This window comes from Staurois parvus, unplaced genomic scaffold (genome assembly GCF_062004578.1).
Source record: "Staurois parvus isolate SC_StPar_1 unplaced genomic scaffold, SC_StPar_1.0 ptg000025l, whole genome shotgun sequence".
NCBI classification, from domain to species: domain Eukaryota; kingdom Metazoa; phylum Chordata; class Amphibia; order Anura; family Ranidae; genus Staurois; species Staurois parvus.
In genome coordinates, this window is record NW_028317821.1 from 7648568 (window position 1) to 7665061 (window position 16494).

General features: G+C 40.4%; 1 protein-coding gene across 2 annotated transcripts in view; it reads right to left on the reverse strand.

The window, feature by feature from the left end:
- Positions 1-16494, reverse strand: part of GNPTAB (N-acetylglucosamine-1-phosphate transferase subunits alpha and beta) — a 114252-nt gene that overhangs the window by 29978 nt on the left and 67780 nt on the right. For both annotated transcript variants that reach the window (XM_089651805.1, XM_089651806.1), the window contains 3 exons: positions 9608-9787; positions 6277-6447; positions 3190-3313 (listed from right to left, as the gene is read on the reverse strand). In XM_089651805.1, the coding sequence (XP_089507931.1) occupies positions 3190-3313; positions 6277-6447; positions 9608-9787 (475 nt within the window). The remainder of the gene's footprint in view (positions 1-3189; positions 3314-6276; positions 6448-9607; positions 9788-16494) is intronic.

Consider the following 16494-nt stretch of genomic DNA (forward strand, 5'->3'; position numbering starts at 1 on the left):
AGCCTTGAAAATCTGAGAAACAGCTGCCCGATGCCAAAAAACCATTAATAGTAAGTCTTGACAGGAGAGGGTGGAAACCCATCCTTAAGACCAAACATTTAAATGAGATTCCAAGAAATGATGGAACAAGAAGCTGGTTCCCCTTTACAGGGAAAATCAGGAATGACGAAGAGTGTGTCTTCTTTCTAATGGAGGTAGTGGTTGCACAACAGTAGAAATGTATTGCTCGAACTACATCCAGACAATGAAAGGAAATCTCTTTTTGATGTACTGGGGCCAGACAGACAGAAGGAAGCACACTGTCCAGTTAAGGTGAAAGGCTAAAACCACCTTGGAAAAGATGCTGGCCTTAAAGTGGTAGTAAAGTTCGCTTTGTGATTTTTATCTACAGGTAAGCTTATAATAAAGCTTAGCTGTAGGTAAAATGGATATCTCTAAACGTGCACTGTTTAGGAGATAGTCACTCTTTTTGACAGCTGGTGCATGCGCTCTAAAGGAATGGCATACCCTTGCCGTTCCTTCAGAGCACTGTAGCATGGCCCGTGACTCCTGTGCCCATGTGCGGCAGTAACGTCATCACCACTCAGCCAGTCAGAAGGCCAGAGCTCGGAAACCCAGAAAGAAGACCGGGGGAAGATGGAATCTCTGTCAGTGGTGACAGCGTGCCACTGGACGGCTTGGTTAGGATTTCATAATCTGCTAGTATGTCATGCATACTAGCACATTATGCAATTGCCTTGCAGGGGATCTGTTTTTTTTTTTTTGTTTTTTTTTAAGCTGCAGCTTACTACCACTTTAACAACACTCTGTCCTTGTGTAAGACCAGTAAACATTCTTTACAGGACAAAGCTGCCACTCCAGGCACAAGCCTTGCAGAGGTGAAGGCAACAAGGAATACAAGCATGCAAAGGGGAATATGCCTGATTGGTTCAAAAGGTGGTTTTGAAATGCCTAAGCAGCCTAATTTAAATCCAACGGGGACACCACGTGAGATCTGACCAGTAATAGTATTTAAGGCTAATTTTTTTTAACTAGGCTTGATTTATAAATATCAGAATTAATCCCACAGAGTATTTTCTAGGATGCAAGTTTCTTCCCTCACACTAAGCAAAGTATGACGGCAGATCTTCAGGAAGTGAAATTCCTGGCTTTTAACACTGCGTAAATTACCAAGCTGGAAAGGCCCCCCACCCCCTTCCTTAAGACCTGAGCATCAACAAACAGGCTGTTAAAGCCAGCAACTGTTAAGCAGGATGGTAAGCTGGTCCTAAGGACAGAAGATCCAGTCTTTTAGAAATAGCCCATAAAGTGTCTGCCAGAAGACTGATCAGTTTGGAATACCACATCTGCCTGGGACAGTCTAGAGCTACAGGGATCACCAAAATGCCCTCCACCTCGATCCCACAGAGTCAATGAGGAAGGGGTTTCTAGGCAGAAAAAGTGTAGATTAGGTTGTACTGATTCCACAGAGCCACCAGAGCATCCACTGCTTCCACCAGAGGATATCTGCAACTGGAGACAAACCTGTCCAGTTTGTTGTTGAAGCTGGATCAGGAGGTTCCCATTTGACATCCCTGTGACACAGGTTCTGGAACGCTTTTGGGTGTATGGCCTATTCTATTTGGTCCACGCACTCTCCAACCAGATCCTACCAGTAAAGATCTCCAGTGTTGTGGAGGCAACCAAATGTCTCAAAGCTCCATAAAACTGAATGGGAGAGTCAGGATTCCTCCAGTGTCAAAGTTTCCTGTAAAGTCAGAGTGTCTAGGACTCCTCTCCTGGCTTGTGTCTACTGTGATGAACTTTTAAGAGACTGGAAAGAACGAGACTGAACTGATTTGGCAGAACATTGAGCTGGCAGGGTGTGGAGGGAAACTGGGAAAACGTAACTGCCTTAAAAAGAGGCTACTAGCAGTCCCATGACTCTCATATAGAAGTGAAGAGTCAATTGACTCTTGGAGTGAAGTGTACAAATCTGTCAGCAGAGAATTTTAAGTTTGTCCTAGGGAAGAAAAACTTGAGCTGCATCTAGGATCAGACCCAGATATGCTAAGCGATAAGTCAGCTCCAATGCAGACTTGTGAATGTGAAGAGTGAACCGAACCTTCTTAAGGTATGACCAGTCCATGCCACATTTTCAGTCAGGATCTGTGCAAATCTAGGTGAAACGTGTATCAGAAGTTTACTTGTCAGTGTACAGAACTTCAGCATATAGCACAGGCATAGTAAAAGTAGTGGTACTAGGGTCACTCAGAAAACCATAGACTAATAGCAGCATTAAAAGAAACTACAGACTGTATATCCATCTTTAAATTGGCACTCACCAACAAGAACCAAAATAGTCTCTCTAAGCCTGGAAGTTATGGCAGCTGCCTGGGACTTCTCATGGAAAACTTCATCCTGCAAGGATTTTTGAGCCTTTTTATCAAATAGAGCCTCTGCAGGGGGGATGCATTATGATGTTCTTATTTCTCTGTGGTCAGAAGCAGCAATTACCAATGCAATTTGTCCCATAAAATCCTGCATAACTGTGCTGAAATTGCACCACAAGGGAAAACAACTTAGCTGAGTAAACCCGGTAAAGACCTTAGGTACTCACGAACCAAATGCCCACATGGCCTACTCATAAATCTTCAGAGACTGGGTCACACCAGAGTCTGTGCCATGATCTGCATTCACCCAGTCCAGAAGGGTCCGGGTACAGCCTCCAAAGCCATTGTGAGGATATACCAATCCAGACAGCCATATAAGAGACCAGATCATCCAGCTTGAAGGTAAAGTCTTGATTAAAAAAAAATATTTAGAAAAAAAGAAAAAAAAAAAACCTACTAAAACAGTTAAATCTGTATCAGTAGAGAAAACAAATCCATCCTGTGACATGCTGCGAGTGGAAGGGCTTATACTAGGCCAATCACTGTTTTTTTTCTGGGTGTTTGCCACAATCCTCCTGTGCAGCAGTATATACCAAATGTCTCTTAATCCTGTGTCCCTCAATGAACGAAAAAGAAATATGAATTTCTGTGAGGTTTTCAAACACACTCTTTATCTGCAATAGTTTATGACAAAATGTTTATAATATATATTTATTGACAAATGTATTTCAAGGAGGAAACAAACATCACATTTATTTCATTCTACTGTAAAATCTGTGGAAAAGATTTAACAAAGTAGGCACTGTGTACATCTTACCAAGGCAGTCACCTCCATCCCAGTCACATGCAGAGTTATTGCAAGCTTTGTCACAATAACCATCTTTAATCCAAGATCCTGGACATCCCTCTGCACAGTTAGGAACAGGCCACGTCAAATAAACCTTTGTGTTAAAACACAAATGTATTACTCGATATTTGTTCAATTTACAGTCATTTTTGTTGTATAAGTTGTATTTCCCAACTATTAAAAATCACAAAGCCCCAGAAATCTTACCAACTTTCAGGCTATGTTTACTTTTATAGTGTATTTATTCAACATATTACAAATCTTTCATGGCATCTGGAAGCAGCGTCCTTTCAGGAAGTGGAAGAAGATTTGAAAAAACCAATAGTAAATAAATTTGCATTTGTAACTTTTTGTAAGGAACCAAAAAAAAAAAAGAATGTCTAAATTTCATTTCCTGATACCTGCTATACATTTTATGAAGAATTTTTTTTTTGTTCCAATTCATGTTTTTAAAAACAAAAATCAGATATAAGTAATATGATTTTCATTTAAATATTCATTGAACATTTTGACAAGAGTTTTACCTTAACCACGTCCCTACTGCTGCACTATTTAACCACCTCCCGTCTGGCCGTTGTATATAAATGGCTGGACAGTGGCAGTGCAGGGTCGTGTGGCCGTTTATAAACGGCCTTCCCACCCCCTGCTTGTGCGCGCTCCCTGGGAGCACACAGCACCACGATCCGGTGCCCGCTGTGTCCTGTTGAACACTGATCGTCGTACGGGACCTCTGTGCGAGGTCCCGATCATGTGATCACTGATTGGCCAATCAGTGATCACATGCAGAGTAGTAAGCAAGATGTCACTTCTGACATCATTGCTTACTACGTCTGAAATCTGTGAATGATCACAGAGGTCACATGGTACAAGGCTATTCACAACAGCCTTGTACCATGTGACAAGAATGCAGCTAGAGAGAAGGAGAAATGATTGCTTTTACAGCCTTTATGGGTGTAAAAGCAATCAGTGTAAAAAAAAAAAAAAAAAAATAATCTTCATCACCCCCCCACAAGTAGTACAGTGTTACCATGGTGACACTGTACTGCTAGGGTGACAGTATGTAAAAAAAAACATAAATAACATAAAAAAATAAAATAAAAATGTAAAAAAAAAGTTTAAAAATTATAATTTTTGGTTATAAACTCATTTGGGTTATTTTTTTTTTTTACTAAAAAGATAACGGAATAAATTGTGGCCAGGATTGATGATGAAATATTATTTAGTTGCAAAATTTTATAAGAAAAACATTTTTTTCAAAATTTTTGGACTTTTTCATTTACATAGCAAAAAAAAAATAAAATTCCCAGCGGTGAATAAATACCACCAAAATAAAGCTTTAACTGTCTCAAAAAAATGCTAAAAAATTCATATGTTGCATGACCCTGCAATTGTGCTATCAAAGTGTGATAGCACTGAAAGCTGAAAATGGGCCTGGACAGGAAGGGGGTAAAAGTGTCCGGACTTGAAGTGGTTAAAATGGCAGAGTACTGGACACTTACTTCTGGATTTCAGTTTATAAACTCTACTTCAGAAAATACACACAGAAGGAAAATGCACCCATGAATGACTGTATTCTAAGCTGTCATTAGATGGTTCAGATCACAGGCGCAATGCACAGAGTCAACTGGACTGCTAGTCCTGGTGCTTGCCTTACTTCCTTGATAGCGCAATGTCACTGGCTCTGCCCTACAAAACACCATGCTTCTAAAATGCTATTAAAAAAGCTATTATCAGCATTTTATGAGCTTAAGAAAATTATAGTGTGCATGGAGCCCAAAAAACACCAGAAGAAAGCTTTATTTGCCCCAAAAAATAATATAAAAGTCATTTGGATACAGTGTTACATGTCTGAGTAAATGTCAGTCAAACAGCATTAAAAATGAGGTGTATACAGGCTGGTACACCAGTATATGCAGTTCAGTTTTGGGCACCAATTCACAAAAAGAACATTGGGGAACTGGAGAAAGTACAGAGAAGGGCAACTAAACTGATAAGAGGCATGGAGGAGCTCAGCTATGAGGAAAGATTAAAGGAACAGAATTTATTCTCTCTTGAGAAGAGGAGATTAAGGGGGATATGATCAACATGTATAAATACATCAGTGGTTCATATAGTGAACTCGGTGTAGAGTTATTCACTCTGAGGTCATCACAGAGGACAAGGGAGCACTCTTTTAGGAAAAGAGATTTAATCTCCAAACACGGAAAGGTTTCTTCACAGTGAGAGCTGTGACAATGTGGAATAGACTCCCTCAGGAGATGGTTCTGGCCAGCTCAGTCGATTGCTTTAAAAAAGGCCTGGATTCTTTATTGGATACATAGAATATAACTGGATCTTATTTATAGGTAAAGTTGATCCAGGGAATATACGATTGCCTCTCAGGGGATCAGGAAGGAATATTTTTCCCTGCAGGAGCAAATTGGATCATGCTTTGCTGGGTTTTTTGCCTTCCTCTGGATCAACTGTGGGTATAGGTTTATAACTTTTCTTTTTTTTTTTTAATGGTAGAACTGGATGGACTATTGTCTTTTTTTAGCCAGACCCAGTAGTTAAAGCGACTGCTATTCCTTAAAACTTCCCATATAATTGTACTTGTGCAGATGGGTTGTTGTAACCTCTTTATTGCTCCCTTTCTTGTGTTAAAGCTCTCTAGCAATCCCTAGATCACAGCTATAAAAAATATCAGTGTAGGAATCCACTTTACGAGATATATTGTTATTCCAGGCGGAGTTTTTACAGTTGTTATTTAAAGAGCTGTGAAAGCAGAGAGATAGCAATAAGGAGCTTACAACAGCCTCTATGAAAAGTCACTGTCAGCTGTAATAGAAAAAGGAATGGCATGAAGAATCCATCTTGCCTATGTACACACAAATGCACTCCAATTGTCCAATAAGACCTAATGGATATGTCTAGATATATGTTCATATCAGGATAGGGCAAGAATCAACCTACTATGTAATTTCTCACTTTGCTTGGAGCCAGACACTTTGTCGAGACCCTGCACATAGACAGATGAACTGTGTTGTTGTATAATCGTGTTTATAAGTTTATGCTTACCTTCTGACCCTTTGAATGACTATAAAAATCATCAGGCCACACATATGTACCAAACATAACATCATCATTCATATATATGAATTTCTGAGAAAGTCCAGGAATCCGATGAATGTGGCTTTCAATAGCAGGGGAGCTAAAGGTAGGTAAATGGCTAGTGTTCAAAAAGATTTCCTAGTAAAGAAAACAAAGAAGACATTAACAAGAATAATCTAAATGCCCCAGTTTTAAGTCCGGTCAAATTGGCTGACAGAGTGCTAACATGGTGTAAAGAACTACAATACTTTGTTACCCTTAACAGATGCTCTGAGTCTTCACGTAAAAATGTAGGCATTACTACATAACAAATAGCTCTTTCAACAAGGCGTCAGGGCTACTGACAACTTCTAATTGCTTTTGAAGAAGTGAGATCATTTGTCTGAGCTCCTACAGTACTTAACAAAGAACTGAAAGATTCCAGACTTAAAGTACACAGGAGGCCACTGTAAAGTTCTCCATCTGTCCCTGATCTGAGAGCCTGGATGAAAAGGACAAATACACTAGTCATTACCAGTGCTACTGTAAATAGTGCAATATCATAGAAAAGCTGGATATGTCACTAAAAACAATATTACTATACCAAATTTGGCTCAGTTTCTGAAGTGGGGAGAGCTAGAAACATGTAAGTTAGTTATTGTATTGGGGCTGTATGATTATACCAATGCAGATATAAACAGGACATAGCACAGGTCTTTCATATAAACAAACTGGAAAAAAAACAATGTGTTATCTACAGCAACTTACTTACCAAATTAGCATTTATTAGTTCAAGTTTAGTGAAGATTTAGGCTGGCCATAGACTACGCAATTTTATTTCCTTCAACAAGGGGTTAAAGGAAAGAAAATAGCTTAATTGCCCCATCAGTGTCAGTGTTGATGGGGCATTAATTAATTAATGTCTGAGAGTGGGAGATTTACTTGGTGTCAAAATGCAATGATCACTGCTTGCGTCAATACCAACAAAAAACAGGCTGGTTGTACTGAAGTTGACCAACAGATTGACTTCAATACAACCAGCCTGCCCATGGAGGGATTGTAATTTGGCCAGTTCCAGCTGAACCACATTAGGTTAATTGCTACCATCACGAGTCCCACAAAAGTGAATGGGGAGCTCTACAGGCAAGAATTAGCTGAATAAAACGGTAATAGGCTCACAGTTGATGCAGCCATGAGCTTCTTTTGACCCCTTGACAACCAGGACATTTATAAATGTACTTGGGAAAAAGTGGCTAAAGCATGCACTGGAGTTACATCATCAGTGGTTGCCAAAATTACTAAACAGAAAAGAATCCGGACCCAGAAGAAGCAGAGATTGACAGCAGTGAAAGGAGAGCAGTGACAGCGATTGCAAAGCTGCCAGTGCTGCAGGGGGCCAAACCCAGAAGCAAGTCTTCCATAGTGTGCAAGTATGCTGTGCTACAGTTCTGATTCACCTGTACCCATACGTAAGTCAAGATTAGCGAAGTTTAAAGTAGAACTCCAGCCAAGTCTTTTTTTATGGTTATGGTAAAAGCGAGAAAGTGTTAGCGCCTCCAACAGATTCTTACTGCTGTCTGTCATTTTTGTTAGAAAGATTCCCTTCACTTTCTATCATTATGATCCAGTTAGAAATTTCTCCCCAGCTGAAAAACAGCAATAAAAACCAAGCAGATTTAATCATGGTCATTCTATCTGGCTCAATCTACCTATCTAAAAAAAACATCTTTTGGCTGAAATTCTACTTTAAAGCAGTAATAAAAGCAAAAGCAAGCATTTAATATACTGCAGCTTACCAATTCATAGATGTGATGGCTGCATTTGTTTTCTTTTATAGGCTTTATTTTCATCTGGTGATCTAGCCAGTAAGTCTCTTGTTTTTCAACAGGACAAGCTCTCTTCCAGTTGTACCATTTTACAGGGATGAGACAAACCATTTACTTCTGACAGGGGTGCTTACAATGATCAGCTTTTATTTATGTAAAACCTTTATCCCAAAAACTGCTGTAACTGATTATAACCTGTGAGCAGGAGCTTGGCTTCAATTTTTAAATGTATTTAAATCTGCTAGTACAATTAAAACTACCATCCTCCCCACACTGACAATGCTGCTGTCTGCTGTGCCCCATGTGCTCATTCATCCAGAGTGGTGGCACTCCAATACTGGGCATTTACTGGGCAAATCATCAGGTGAAAACTAAAGGAGAACCTCCTAGGTTTTGGAAGGCCCAGGATCCACCGATAATGAGGGATTGGATAGACAGAGTAGAATATGTTAGTAGGATGGAGGAAGTTTGTTATATAGAGAAAAATGAAATGGAAAAGTTTAGAAAGATTTGGGGTAAATGGTATGAGTTTAGAACTTCATAAAAATACTTAAAAATGAAAGGTCCCCTGATAGTAGTACCAGAGAATTTAAATGGTTAAAGAGATCTATATATATGACTAGATTAGTAAGAGGGGAAAGAGAGGATAAGATGAGACTGGACAGGGGTGTGTTGGGGTGGGTATGGGGATACATTTTTAAATGAATGATGTAAAAAGATTTATGATGGTTTTGTAAGTTTTTTTTTTAAAGAAAATTTAATAAAAGATATAATGGAAAAAAAAAAACTAAAAGGAAAAAGCCTAAAAAAGAACGTTAATACAGACACCACATCTAATGATTGGTAAGCTGCAATATATTGCAGTTCTGGTTTTGGGTTTAATACAGCTCTAATTTAAGAGTACATAATTGCATGAGTGCAATTGGTTTCCTTCTAAGGGGCATTTCATTTTTCCCTGTATATAAAATAAATCAAAGCTGTATTTGGTAGGACATGAAGAAATGTGCATCAGATCAAAAGCTGAGCGATGTTTTGATAAAGGAAAGTCTAGCATCAGCAGGAGCAATTATTCAGATTCATAGTGCACATAGTTATGCATATCTTTTTCCATTGAGTAATCCATAAACAAAATGTGTTTGGGTTTACTTTAGGCCACTGTTGTAACCATGGTTTAAAATATGTGGCTTGGTGATAAATGAACACGTCAATCTGTTCACTGCACATAGGCCAAAACCATAAACAAGATAACACAGTAAGTATAAAGGTCACAGACAAGAGGACATGGGTCACTATGAAATTATTCCCACTTTCATCACTTCAACACCTCCTTTTCAAAACTAGAAATATGTTGCTGGATACCTAAACTGACACCTCAGCTAAGATCGTATAACATAAAGAACAGTGAAATCAAACCACTGGTAAGCAAGAAACCCAAACTGTTTCATTGAGGAAAAATGGATGAAATGCATTTCATAAATAAATAGAAGGCCTACTTGGTGTGTTACGATGGTGACACGTGGATTATCCAAATTCAGCCACGATGGTATTTGACCGTTTGTTACGATGAAAACATGACGCACCCAGGGAGCATGTTTCTCTATGGATCTCAAAGAGTAACGAAGTTCTTCATTATCCTCAAAACGACTGGCAGAAATGTCTTCATCCTGCTTTAGCTTTAATAGCAAAGTAAAATCAGATTACTGTGAAACCATGTGTATCCCAAGAAAATATGTATTGCCACTGTTCACATTTGGAATGGTAAGGTGCCACACAATATCTGTACTGTGACAGCTCACCTGCTAAGAGCACCGCCAAGTCCCCCCTGAAAAAAATTGTTCAAAAATTGTTCTAGATGCAACCAACATAATGGGGCAGATTTACTAAAACTGGAGAGTGCATAATCTGTTGCAGATTTGCATAGAAACCAAACAGCTTTCAGTTTTTTTTTTTTTTGTCAAAGCTTAATTGAACAAGCTGAAGTTAGAAGCGGATTGGCTACCATGCACAGTGACACCACATTTTGAACTCTCCAGTTTTAGGATATCAACCCCTATGTGTAGTACATGCATGAATGAAAATGTTCACTATACAGTTTTAATGAGTAAAGTGATATTGTATGGCATGAGGGAGATATATTGAACTGTAGAACTGGTTACAGATCTGAACAGGGCAAATTTCTAAATGAAAGGAAAGACGTGTGTTCCAATGCCACCCAGTAAGCATTCATCTCTCATATCCAATGTGTGAGCTCTGGACGTAGCACTTTTCTGCAGTTAGCAGTCAGGTTTTATAAAAGAAAAAAGGAAAATATTTTGAGACATACATAAAAGCGTCAACTGCAGGAATTAGACACAATCTACATATACAGTGCCCCGTCCTCATCTGGCACTGCCAGGTTAAATGCTTACTAAAGCAAGCCATAGTTAATGTAAGTTTATTTCCATCAACCTTGGGAAAGAAAACAGCTTGATTCCCCCGTCAACAGAGTCAGTGTTGATGGGGGAATGGTAAAATACTAAAAAGAAAGTGAGCGCTCTTAAAATTATCAGCTGTAGCACCAAACCAATAAAACCTTCAGAATAACATAACAAATAAAAAGGTGGAGCACTTAAACACATATATAAAATTATAGATGTCCATAAATAAATAAACGTGCAAGGTGTCAGTCTATGCAGATCTATGTTAAGGTGACAGTAGAATCCAGCTAATGGTGCTCCAAAAAGTATGCTAGAATTACGCACTCACCAGATGCTGTCCCAGCTCCAGATCGAAGCCCACCACACAGATAGAATGCAGCCACGAGAAGAAGCCTGAGGAGGCGGGGAGCCCCAGATTCTTCCATGGGATCGCTTCTCCTCGTGGCTGCATTGTATCTGTGTGGTGGGCTTTGATCTGGAGCTGGGACAGACAGTGGAGCTATTTACTTCTAGAGCCCATCCTGATCCAGCCATCCATCAGCATCCAGAGAGGGGAGTTCCTTAAAGCTGACACCCACACCCATCCATCCCTTAAAGGGATCTCTGGGCAGCTGGATCCTGTATTTTCCTGTGTATCCCTGACAGCACCACCATACCTAGAGGGAGGATCATCCTGGAATGGGATCTTATCCAATACCTTAAAGGGACCTCTACATATTTATACAATGCGTATTTACATTACACATCTGGTGAGTGCGTAATTCTACCATACTTTTTGGAGCACCATTAGCTGGATTCTACTGTCACCGTTACATAGATCTGCATAGACTGACACCTTGCACATTTATTTATTTATGGACATTTACAATTTTATATATGTGTTTAAGCGCTGCACCTTTTTATTTGTTGATGGGGAATCACTGCCGATGTGCTATGGTATTCTGACAGCACCAGGTTTCTTCACCTCCAGAATACAATGATAAATGCTGGTGGCTATAGCTGCCAACAGAGGTTGCACAAAAAAAAAACCAAAACAGCCAGGTTGTAATCGAAATCAATCAACAGACCAACGTCTGTACAACCAGCCTGCCCGTAGATTGATCGAAATTCAGCCAATTCCTGCTGAATCTGCTGAATTTCAATTCATCTATGGCCAGCCTAAATCTAAGGATGCACTTGTTCAATTACCTGACCCCTGATCCAGCCACCTCTAGCACTAGCCTCCTTTCCTCTGGGCGGTCCTTTGGCATCATCACATACAATGAAGGGCTGTTAACCCTGCATTGTATGAGAGTGCGACCACGGCCCCCTTAAGAGGAGGTTTTCTGGCATGGTTCACAGTGCTGCAGTGAGGAATAAGGGAATACTTCCCATTCCGGCACCCCTAGACTGAACGAGCAGTTAACCCTTGAAGTATGGGGGAGGGGTGGCTCCACTGTAAGAGTAGATTTTGTCTAATTCCTGAAGTTGGGCTTTAAAGTCCACACATGTTTATATCATTGACAAATTAACACTGATTAATACGGAATAATTTTAACATGTTGCTGTCACATTCTTATGACAAGGATTCCACAAGCTCACTGTAAATACATTGTGCTGCTAAAGCTAGTTGGCTAAAGGAGAATTACTGCGGAAGAGAGTCATCCATCCTCATGGGAAGGATGGGGAAATGAGATGCTTACCAAAGCACTGCATCTGTGATACCAAATATGGAGGTAAACAATCTTCCCAAGATAAATATATCCAGATTATGGACTGGTGTGGGGTAAAGTGACAAGCTTAGTAAATATAAACAAGACCTACATGTTGGTCTCATGGTAAAGGTATTTGCCTTTGACATTATTTAACAAGGCACACTGTGATGTTATTTTCAACAGTAACTGGATAGAAAAGAACACCTTTGCCCCAGCCATGGGATATTCATTTATTTACACTTCACTCATGAAATTAAGATGTTCGATTGATGTTTTAAAGCTGAACTCCAGCCTTATGTTCAGTGTTGTGCAGTTTGTGTTGTGCTTCTTTCCTGTACTGAAATTGCTTACTGTGATTTCCCTGCACACTGTGAGTTTCTTGCTAAACCTCTTAGCAGGAATAAAAGAGGAATAAACAGAGAAGGCCATGACCTGATGGGCCACAAAGCCACAACACTTTTGGTTAGGTGGGCCTTCACAGAAATGGAGAGAACCTTTCCTTTCAAATAGTACACCGGAGTAACGATTTAATGCAGTGTTTCTCAACCTTTTTTCAGTCAAGGCACCCTTTAAAATTATGGACAGTCCCAAGGCACCCTTTAAAATCATGGACAGTCTTGAGGCACCCCATTCTAAAATAGGGTGCCTCTAGACTGCCCATAATTTTAAAAGGGCACCCCATTCTAAAATGTGAAAATGTATTCTAATAGTTTTATATAACGCAGCAGCATCGACACATGCAGGACACCCAACATTGGAGGTGATTTATATTTCCCAAGCAAATACACTTTTGCACACTGGTATTGACTAGTATTCCAGTGTTTCTCTTTTCCTTTAGTTTTTCTCCATCACTGAGCTAATGTGACCCCAGTACTGATGGAGAGGGGCAGGGGAGGGTCAAACTTGGATGCTGTGCAGGCAGCGGACATCCTCCTTATCAACTGATGATGTCATTGGTTGTCAGGACGCTGGTGGCTAGTAGGCCGTAATGGTGCACAATGAAAACCTGTGGCTTTGAGTAACTTAAAGGCAGCCTTGTTCCACCCACTGGCTTGTATATAAGTTTTGGGCAATTTCTAGACATTTTGCCAAGGCACCCCTGAAGAAACCTCAAGGCACCCCAGGATGCCTGGGAACCCTGGTTGAGAAAGGCTGATTTAATGCATCCACCTAGCAACTGTGGATCAAAAGGCAGCTGGTCTCTTTTGGAAGCCCTGAGGCAAAGCATATACAGCATTAGATTAACAGATTGGAGCTTTAGTCATGAAATAAATACACAAAGCCCTAAACACATCCAAACAATGGAGAGCAATCTCCATGGAATGTTTGTGAATTTGACAATAGGAATGCAACACTATGTCCTGAATTAAATGAAATGCAAAGACCATCTTAGGCAGGAAGGAGTTTTGTGATCTCAAGTCATCCTTGTCCTTGTACAGAAGGTTGTACACAAGTACAAGAAAATATTGTACAGGACAAAGCCACAAGCTCAGAGCACTGCTTTCCATGTGTAGTAGAAAAACTTATGGGAGGAAAGTTTTATGGTCTTCAGCAAGGTGGGAATCATCAAATCTGATAATCCCCTATCCATCAAGACGTGGACTTCAATAGCCCAGCTTTCAAAACCAGTGACCGTAAAGCAGGATGGAACACAGGACCTTGATAAAGAAGGTCCGGATGATCCTGAAAGGCCACAAAGAGTCTGCCAGGAGGTGAACTATGTCTGAGCACCACACACTCCTGGGCCAGCTCAGTGCGATGAGAATTACCAGAATCCCCAACTGACCCAGATTGCGCAAATCCTTGTCACTGTTGTGAAAACTGCCGACCTTGCCAAAGTCCCCCTGTAGTCTGCAGACACAAATAGGAAAACAGACAAGTCCCACACATAGCCCAAGGGCAAGGACTGCACTAGGGAACAACCACGTAGTAGCAATTTATGTGGTCGGTATCACAGCTGACAAGCAGCTCAGCCTTTGGCAATCATGGTCAGGTATACCCTTCACGGTCTTTATACGGTGAAAATTTAACTTTCTGGGTTCAGTATTTTATGTGTATGTGTGTATTTTGCAAACACTTTCAATAAAAAAAAAAGAGGATTAAAAAGATTTTTATGCATGTTTACACATGCACATGTTTGTATAAGGTCTTTATGAAACATTTTACTCAGGATCTTTTTGCTAACAAGAGCTTGAGTATAAACATTAGTAAATTATTATGTCCACGTGCAACTGGCCATCGGGACCAAGATCTGCCTCAGCAGACCATGGCCCTGGACCTGTATTGCTGCTTGTGACTGTAGGCGGGCTTATGCATGCATATACCTACAGGTGTACAACCACAGGTGCTGATGAACCTGCATCTATGGGCATATGGATTTACATCGTATGCCTAATAGCATCAGAGCTAATAGTCCGGTGCGGGTAAATTTAGAAGAAAAATAGAGAACGCTCCTAATGTACCATGGGGACATAATTTTTTCTCTAATTCACATCATTTTTTTTTTTCAAGTGCTGCCGACAATCAGTATGATTTAGTTAATCACATCTCCCGATTCTTAGATGTCAGAACACCATTCCTCATTAAGCTTAAGTTCATATATACAGTTGCAAGAAAAAGTATGTGAACCCCTTGGGATTACATGGAGTTTTACATGAATTGGGCATAAAATGTGCTCTGAACGTCATCTAAGTCACAACAATAGAAGAACACAGTCTGCTGAACATAATACTAGACAAACATTAGATGTTGCCATGGTTTAATTGCACATAACATGTAAACATTCACAGTGCAGGGAGGAAAAAGTATGTGAACCTTTGGACTTAATAACTGGTTGACCCTCCTTTGGCAGCAATAACCTCAACCAAACATTTCCTGTAGTTGCAGATCAGACCTGCACAATGATCTGGAGTAATTTTGGACCACTCCTCTTTACAAAACTGTTTCAGTGTAGCAATATTCTTGGGATGTCTGGTGTGAATCGCTCTCTTAAGGTCATGCCACAGCATTTCAATCGGGTTGAGGTCAGGACTCTGACTGGGCCACTCCAGAAGGCGTATTCTGTGCTGTTGCAGCCATTGTTTTGTTGAATTACTTGTATGCTTTGGGTCATTGTCCTGTTGCATCACCCATCCTCTGCGGAGCTTCAGTTGGCGGACAGATGGTCGTACGTTTTCCTGCAAAATGTCTTGATAAACTCTGGAATTCATTTTCCCATCAATGACAACAATCCGTCCAGGCCCTGAGGCAGCAAAGCAGCCCCAAACCATGGTGCTCCCCCCGCCATGTTTTACAGTGGGGATGAGGTTTTGATGTTGGTGTGCTGTGCCTTTTTTTCTCCACACATAGTGTTGTGTGTTCTTCCCAAACAACTCAATCTTGGTTTCATCTGTCCACAGTATATTTTGCCAGTAGTGCTGTGGAACATCCAGGTGCTCTTTTGCAAACTTCAAACGTGCTGCAATATTCTTTTTGGACAGCAATGGCTAACTCCGTGGTGCCCTCCCATGTACTCCATTCTTGTTTAATGTTTTCCTTATTGTAGATGTGTCAACAAAAATGTTAGCATGTGCCAGAGATTTCTGTAGGTCTTTAGCTGACACTCTGGGATTCTTCTTCACCTCATGCAGCATTCTGCGCTGTGTTCTTGCAGTCATTTTTACAGGACGACCACGCCTAGGGAGAGTAGCAACAGTGCTAAACTTTCTCCATTTGTAGACAGTCTGTGTTACCGTGGACACATGAACATCAAGGCTTTTGGAGATACTTTTGTAACCCTTTCCAGCTTCATGCAAGTCAACAATTCTTGATCGTAGGTCTTCTGAGAGCTCTTTTCTGCGAGGCATGGTTCACATCAGACAATGCTTCTTGAAACCAGTAAACCCAAAACAGGTGTGTGTTTTTTAAGGGCAGGACAGCTGTCAGCAACACATCCAATATCATCACACTGATTGGAGTCAAGGTTGGCTCACTCCTGGCTCCAATTAGCTCTGGGAGAAGTCATTAAGCTAGGGCCTCACATACTTTTTCCTCCCTGCACTGTGAATGTTTACATGTTATGTGCAATTAAACCATGGCAACATCTAATGTTTGTGTAGTATTATGTTCAGCAGACTGTGTTCTTCTATTGTTGTGACTTAGATGACGTTCAGAGCACATTTTATGCCCAATTCATGCAAAACTCCACGTAATCCCAAGGGGTTCACATACTTTTTCTTGCAACTGTATGTGTGTGTGCAACTTGCGGGTACAGTTGCCTGTTCACCTGGG